The sequence below is a fragment of the Leptodactylus fuscus genome, chromosome 1 (genome assembly GCF_031893055.1).
Source record: "Leptodactylus fuscus isolate aLepFus1 chromosome 1, aLepFus1.hap2, whole genome shotgun sequence".
Taxonomy (NCBI): Eukaryota; Metazoa; Chordata; class Amphibia; order Anura; family Leptodactylidae; genus Leptodactylus; species Leptodactylus fuscus.
This window is the reverse complement of record NC_134265.1, coordinates 16,279,621-16,287,937: the sequence shown is the minus strand read 5'-3', so window position 1 is coordinate 16,287,937 and position 8,317 is coordinate 16,279,621. Positions and strand designations below refer to the sequence as shown.

Sequence of the window (8,317 nt, the reverse complement as noted above, 5' to 3'; positions counted from 1 at the left end):
CAATTACGTTATAGCCCCATCAGTGTGCCCACGCTTAGTATAATATCTGTCAATGACCTCATACTGGAATGAATACAGGATCTGCATGAGAATAACCAATTCCAGCATCCCTGCCGCCCCTCCATTGTTCTTCCTGGCAGGCTTCCAGAGGGCAGAATCATTTCATTACAGTTTTTGCAAAATAAATAAATGCTTTAATCATTAAATATTCTATAAGACTGGATCATCGTCATCCTTACATAAAAACAAAACAAAAACGAGCTGATTCTGATTTCCATTTTTGGTTCTGGACTATAGAGAGGTCATAGTGATGGAGGTAAATCTTCTCCCGCTGCGGCCGGCTCTGTCTTACTGCACGACAGTAAAGTAGTTGGAGAAAAGCTCTTCCCCGCACTGAATGTCTCTGAGCGCAACCAGAACCACACAGCGCAACGGCCTGGGCAAAAACAAAAGGCAAATGTATACAGTCGGGCACACAGCGAATGTACAGACAAAATACTTCAAGGGGTTTGTTCACAAGTGCAAGTTATCCATTGGGGTTATTCAGATGTCTACGAGGAGATCTAATAACAATGTACAAATACATGAAGGGGCGGCACAAAGAACTTTCTAAGGATCTTTTTACTGCTAGACCGGTGACAGTGACAAGGGGACATCTACCCTGATACTGGTGACAAAAGGACATCCTCTACCCCGAGGCCAGACACAGTGGCACGGGGACACCATCTACACCTAGGCCGGTGACAAGGGGACATCCTCTATACCTAGACCAGACACAGTGGCACGGGGACACCATCTACCCCTAGGCCGGTGACAAGGGGACATCCTCTATACCTAGACCAGACACAGTGGCAAGTGGAAATCCTCTACACCTAGACCAGTGACAAGGGGACATCTTCTACCCTGATGCTGGTGACAAAAGGATGTCCTCTAACCCTAGGCCAGACACAGTGGCACGGGGACACCATCTACCCCTAGGCCGGTGACAAGGGGACATCCTCTATACCTAGACCAGACACAGTGGCAAGTGGAAATCCTCTACACCTAGACCAGTGACAAGGGGACATCTTCTACCCTGATGCTGGTGACAAAAGGATGTCCTCTAACCCTAGGCCAGACACAGTGGCACGGGGACACCATCTACCCCTAGGCCGGTGACAAGGGGACATCCTCTACACCTAGACCAGACACAATGGCAAGGGGACATCCTCTACACCTAGACTGGTGACGGTGACAAAGGGACATCCTCTACACCTAGACCGGTGACAGTGACAAGAGGACGTCCTCTACACCTAGACCAGTGACAAGAGGACGTCCTCTGCACCTAGGCCAGTGACAAGGGGACGTCCTCTACATTTAGACCGGTGACAGGACAAGGGGACGTCCTCTACACCTAGGCCAGTGACAAGGGGACATCATCTACACCTAGACCAGACTCAGTGGCAAGGGGACGTCGTCTACACCTAAACCAGTGACAAGGGGACATCCTCTACACCTAGACCGGTAACAGTGACAAGGGGACGTCCTCTACAGCTAGGCCGGTGACAAGGGGACGTCCTCTACACCTAGGCCAGAGACAGTGGCAAGGTGACATCCTCTACCCCTAGACTGGTGACAAGGGGATGTCCTTTACACCTAGGCCAGTGACAAGGGAACGTCCTCTACACCTAGGCCAGTGACAAGGGAACGTCCTCTACCCCTAGGCCAGTGACAGTGGGACATCCTCTACACCTAGACCGGTGACAAGGGGACATCTTCTATCCTGAGGCTGGTGACAAAGGGACGTCCTCTACACCTAGGCCGGTGACAGTGATAAGAGGACATCCATCCTCTACACCTAGGCTGATATATACACATACAGAGAATGCATGGCTTCTATACTCACCCTTCCACATCATGGGAGTAGCAGATATTGGGGATGTACTGCCTCAGCTCAACTGGGAAGGACTCGGGGACATCAAACTCCTGATAACAGACATTAGCGGCCCGCTCTGCAGGAAGATGAGGGAATGGTCAAAAATGGTTTAAAAAAATAGCGAACATTTGGTGAACATTCACTAAAAACGGATATCCATTTGGTTGAAAAGTGCCGTGACTTGGTGACGAAACTCACAAATATTCGTCAGAACTAATTTGCCATCAAAAGTGCTACTATTATTATTATTATAGTCTGGGGTCTCCTCAGAGGTCTGGGTGAGGTGAGTGACAATAACAAACTACTATACTCACTAGGCCTTACCTGGGAGAATTTATAGTCCCTAGAAAGGAAAGTCTGAGGTCACCACTGGAGGAGATATTATATTTAGGGGTCTGTTCAGCTTCTAGGTCAGACCTTCTACAGTAAGTCCTGGCCCACTTGGGAGGAGACCTCAGAGGAAGATGATGGTAGCGAGCGATAGGGGGACACCAGAGCGGTTCCTTGAACTTCGTCTGTCACCATGAATGTCATACAACTGAAGGATCATTGGGTGGCCTCCTGAAGAACTGGTCGGCTACTAGAAGAGTCGACCACTGCAGCAGATTGTGTTTAGTGGTCAGTCTTGGGGGGGGGGGCTATGACCAAGGACAGTATTCTCAGACCCTGGTACACAGATGGGTCACGGTTAACTGTGTAACACAAATACCCCACCTATGGAAGGGGCGACCCTGTCTGCCTGAGGCTCACAACATTAGACAACCCGACTGGACCCAGAAGTGAGAAGAAACCAGAGACCTGAGATGTGACTAATGTCCTGGATACTGTACAACACCGTATACAAGTCACAGGTAGATTACCATTAGAGCAGTTATTGACGTATTGCCCCACAGCGAGGGGGTTGTAGGGGGAGCTGGTCAGCCAGGTGCAGTCACACATCTTCAGGGGTCCAAGCTGATCCCTTCTGCTGCAGGACCTGAAACACAACCCCCTGTGAGCTCCTCATATACCAGCGGACAGTCCAGGTAATACAGAGACAGACAATGACAATAAAGAAGCTGCGTTCACTATTCTGCAGGCCTCAGAGCTGAAATACCCCATGTCTGTAACTTCAGCCCTACTGACCTGTACACAGACTTCGAGATCCCCTTGTCATTCCCATCAATGAGGATTCCATCGATGCACCGAAAAATAAAGGGATTTCCAATGGACTGAAAAAAGACGGGCTCGTGATTGTGGTAGACGGCGCCTGAGGTACAGGAGAGACCAAACACGGGTTTAGTGCTCAAGTTTAATCCCTTGAGGTCAATACTATCAAAATCAATACTGGAATATAATGTCGGGGGGGGGGGGGGGGGGGGGTGTCCTGACATACACAACAAGGACATATATATATTCACTATAGAGCATTTCCCTCCATGGTCGGAGTCAGTCACTACTGAACCATCCATAATGGACGTAGGAGTCAAAGGACTGGAATATATAACATGCCGCCATAGTGTAAACAACTCCCCATAGACCTGGCACAAGGCAGAATAATCCGCTCCATGTACATAGGGATCAGGGGACCATAATGTGCAGATGAATCCCCGGTGTATACTGTGGTGTTCAGGGGGTAATATACACTCCTCAACATGGAAATTACTACACCAAGAAGGACTGCGCCGTAGATTCTGTATACTGAGAGAGTCGCCGGTGGGGTTATATAATTCTCCATATCTCCAATCTGTGTCATGTGGGAGGGGCATAAAAGTCAGATTGAAAGCAACATTATTTTTAGCCCCATGAAACCTCAAAAATCAGATCAAATGTTGTAAGGTTTGTGCCAGGTATCGCCACTTGGTTTATCACTGCGCCAGATCACTACATGTCTAGACATCAGCGCTGGTCAATGTTGTGTGTCCTGGTGGTTGGGAGAACAATGACTGTAATCATGGCAAGAAACGTGCAGAGGTGACTACGGCATAGACGGATCGTATGACAGGAGGAAATGGGGTGTAATAATCCAGTGTGTACTGCAATGGAGGTGGACATCACATCTGAAGTCTAGGACGGCAAACAGAGTGGACACGAACCAACAGAAGGAGTAAACACCACATTGAGCTACAATGGAGGTCTATCCTCTACAGTGATGAGTCCTGGAATGGAGGTCTATCCTCTTCAGTGATGAGTCCTGGAATGGAGGTCTATCCTCTACAGTGATGAGTCCTGGAATGGAGGTCTATCCTCTTCAGTGATGAGCCCTGGATTGGAGGTCTATCCTCTACAGTGATGAGTCCTGGAATGGAGGTCTATCCTCTTCAGTGATGAGTCCTGGAATGGAGGTCTATCCTCTACAGTGATGAGTCCTGGAATGGAGGTCTATCCTCTTCAGTGATGAGCCCTGGATTGGAGGTCTATCCTCTATAGTGAGGAGTCTTGGAATGGAGGTCTATCCTCTACAGTAATGGAGTCCTGGAATGGAGGTCTATCCTCTACAGTGATGAGTCTTGGAATGGAGGTCTATCCTCTATAGTGAGGAGTCCTGGAATGGAGGACTATCCTCTATAGTGAGGAGTCCTGGAATGGAGGACTATCCTCTATAGTGAGGAGTCCTGGAATGGAGGTCTATCCTCTATAGTGATGAGTCCTGGAATGGAGGTCTATCCTCTATAGTGATGAGTCCTGGAATGGAGGTCTATCCTCTATAGTGAGGAGTCCTGGAATGGAGGACTATCCTCTATAGTGAGGAGTCCTGGAATGGAGGACTATCCTCTATAGTGAGGAGTCCTGGAATGGAGGTCTATCCTCTATAGTGATGAGTCCTGGAATGGAGGTCTATCCTCTTCAGTGATGAGTCCTGGAATGGAGGTCTATCCTCTTCAGTGATGAGTCCTGGAATGGAGGTCTATCCTCTTCAGTGATGAGTCCTGGAATGGAGGTCTATCCTCTACAGTGATGAGTCCTGTTTTTGTATCGAACAATGATAGCTGTAGATTGGTCTGGTGACCACGTGAGCAACACTATGAAGAGGCCTTTTCAAGGGAACATCACATTGGTCCTATTCTTGGGATTATAGTGTGTGTGTGTGGGGGGGTATAATGGGCGGTAGCCGGACCTCTCTAGTCTTCATTGATTTGGTCATGTGACCAGTAGTACGGCAATTTCTCCAAAGTGTTCCAGTAGCCATTTATCAACAGGACAACACCAGGTCACATGTCGCTCATACTTGCTAAACCTTTTGAATATTTTACTTCCATTTTTTATCATTTGTATATCAGTAACTCGTCCACCATCGCAGGATCTCCAGAACACCAAGACGTTTCCTTCTTGTGTTACAATTTCCGTGTTGAGGACTGTATCTACTATATATATCCATATATCTATCTATATAATGCTGAGTGTATATGTTGTGTGTGTGTATATAACATTTTGGGGAGTCTATAACAAATGTTCTATGGTTTCAGGATACAATATGGCGGCCACAGCAGCAGTCCCCCTCCCGAGCAGACTGGCTTATTTTCTATGGGCCATCTTGGTCGTATATTTTTGGTGATTTGGAGGGAAATGCTCTGACAGACAGGGGGCGCTGTGGGCGCAGTAGGCAGGACATGTACCCGGGTACATGGACACTAAGGCTCCTTTAGGCACAAACCCTTTGGTGACAAACACGCCAGTCCCTGCCGCGTCCAGAGAGCTCGGCCGCCGATCAAGGCAGAATCCAAGACACTTGTACATGATGTCATCGGAAGGAGGCGTGGCCTGTGGCTGATCCCTGGACTTGGGCACAGGGTACCTGGCGCGGGTGCTGGAGGGGAGCAGAACCAGCAGCTCTTTCTGTCTGTCTATATCGGATATGAACAGCGCCCGAAAGAAAGCGATGAGCGAGGAGCAGACCTCAGTGTCAGCCGCCATCTTGTCACTGCCGCTGACAGGCACATGGCGCAGCGTCCTGCCAGGACAAAACAGCGGGTTACCGACACAGCAAACAGTAACGCGTACGCCCTGATAAACCACCGGGTCACAGGTCCTTAACCCCTTCAGGACAGGAGCGGTTTTTGGATTCTGCCTCTTTCCACTCCAGTGGTTATAACTTTTTGGCTTTGTTTTTGCAGGATGAGCCGTACTTTATACATGCGGCCTATTCTGCTGCACGGATATCTGGCCCGGTGACAGAACGACTCCCGAAAGAGGAAGCAGGTTCCGAAAATGTTGGGAAACAAAACCGATTCTGCAAAATACGAGCCCCAGGAGAGAAAGGCAAGAGTGTACTAAACCCCAGCCCCGTCCTGAAGGGGTTAATGGCGTTACCCGTCGGCGCCGCTCTTTCATTTAGTACTGGTAGATTTGGTCACTGGATCGGCTCCAGGTCAGACAACCACCCCCAACCTGTCCACATACACTGATGATGTCATAGGGATTCCCTCTGACGTCATCACAAGCTAACCCCAGTGACCTGAGGCCGCACATGCTGGGACTTGTAGTCTTCTTACCACCGGCTTATATTCCCGACCTCATGGGCCAGTGTAGTCGGGTGACCCTAAATACACCCCAGTGTGACGTCACCCCGAAAAGAAGTCCCCCCCACGTGTGACCAGTACACACTACGGTGCGTTATACCAGACCTGCGGTTACGAGCCAAGTTGAGCGCCACCCAGGGGACAAAACGATACTTGTACGATCTCCAGCGGGTGAGAAACGCCCGCAAAACGGAGCCCGGAGAGGGCATGACACCCGCTGGCGGGACGGGCAAACTGGGAGGTGACGTCACGGGGAGAAGACGAAGGTGTGGCCATGGGACTGGGAGGAGGGGTTAGTGACGTCACTTACTTTAAAAGGAACAGCGGGGCGTGTCAGAGCGAGGGGGCGGAGTCCAACGATTAAATGGGAGGTGTAATAGTGTACGAGGGCGACATTTGGCGGTAATGGAAGGATGTGCTCTATTAGCAGTACACGGGTGACATCTAGTGGTAGCGTTATCAAATTACATGTGACAAAAATAATACAAGGGTGACATCTAGTGTTAGTTCTCGCTTATTACATGTGACTTTACAAATGATAGACGGCTGCCATCGAGTGGTAAGTTTGTTCAATGACATGTTATCCAGACGATAGACGAGAGCCCTCTAGTGGTTGCTTTGTTTAATTACGGCACACAGCTTCTGTACGTTGCCCCCTAGCGGCATCCTTCTCCGGTCATAGGTGATAAAGGTAGTACTGCCACCTTATTCTTATTCTTATGGTAGAGTTGGAAGGGACCTCAAGGGCCATCGGGTCCAACCCCCTGCGAGTGCAGGTTTTCCTAAATCATCCCAGCTATATGTTTATCCAGATTCCGCTTGAAGATTTCCATTGATGGAGCGCCCACCACCTCCCGTGGCAGCCTATTCCACTCTCTCACTCCCCTCACTGTCAGAAAGTTTTTCCTAATGTCTAATCTGTATCTCTTTCCCTTTAGTTTCATCCCATTGCTTCTTGTATTTCCTTGTGCTAATGAGAATAGGGTAGATCCCTCTGCACTGTGACTACCTTTCAGATATTTGTAGACTGCTATTAAATCTCCCCTCAGCCTTCTCTTCTGCAAACTAAACAATCCCAGTTCTTTTAGCCGCTCCTCATAGGACATGGTTTGCAGACCTTCCACCATTTTGGTTGCTCTTCTCTGGACTTGCTCCAATATATCGATGTCTTTCTTGAATTGAGGCGCCCAGAACTGTACACAGTATTCCAGGTGTGGTCTGACCAGGGAAGAGGACAGCGGAATAATGACCTCTCTTCATCTAGATTCAATGCTTGTCTTAATACATCCCAGAATTTTATTAGCCTTTTTTGCAGCAGCACCGCACTGTTGGCTCATGTTGAATTTGTGATCTACTATTATGCCCAAGTCCTTTTCCCCTATGCTATCACTTAGTTCTATTCCTCCCATACTATATATGTTTTTTACATTTCTGTTACCCAGATGTAGAACTTTGCATTTGTCCCTGTTAAATACTAGAGATGAGCGAACAGTGTTCTATCGAACTCATGTTCGATCGGATATTAGGCTGTTCGGCATGTTCGAATCGAATCGAACACCGCGTGGTAAAGTGCGCCATTACTCGATTCCCCTCCCACCTTCCCTGGCGCCTTTTTTGCTCCAATAACAGCGCAGGGGAGGTGGGACAGGAACTACGACACCGGTGACGTTGAGAAAAGTAGGCAAAACCCATTGGCTGCCGAAAACATGTGACCTCTAATTTAAAAGAACAGCGCCGCCCAGCTTCGTGTCATTCTGAGCTTGCAATTCACCGAGGACGGAGGTTTCCGTCCAGCTAGCTAGGGCTTAGATTCTGGGTAGGCAGGGACAGGCTAGGATAGGAAGGAGAAGACAACCAACAGCTCTTATAAGAGCTAAATTCCAGGGAGAAGCTTGTCAGTGTA

The 8,317-nt window shown here is 48.8% G+C and overlaps 1 protein-coding gene across 1 annotated transcript; it reads right to left on the bottom strand.

The window, feature by feature from the left end:
- Positions 1-224: 224 nt before the first annotated feature.
- SETD9 (SET domain containing 9) lies at positions 225-6,636 on the bottom strand. Its single transcript, XM_075267430.1, has 6 exons — positions 6,520-6,636; positions 5,512-5,846; positions 3,041-3,164; positions 2,776-2,891; positions 1,886-1,991; positions 225-436 (listed from the first exon to the last, which is right to left on the bottom strand). The coding sequence occupies exons 1-6, from the start codon at positions 6,621-6,623 to the stop codon at positions 349-351; spliced, it is 873 nt and encodes a 290-aa protein (XP_075123531.1). The 5' UTR covers positions 6,624-6,636; the 3' UTR covers positions 225-348.
- Positions 6,637-8,317: the final 1,681 nt, after the last annotated feature.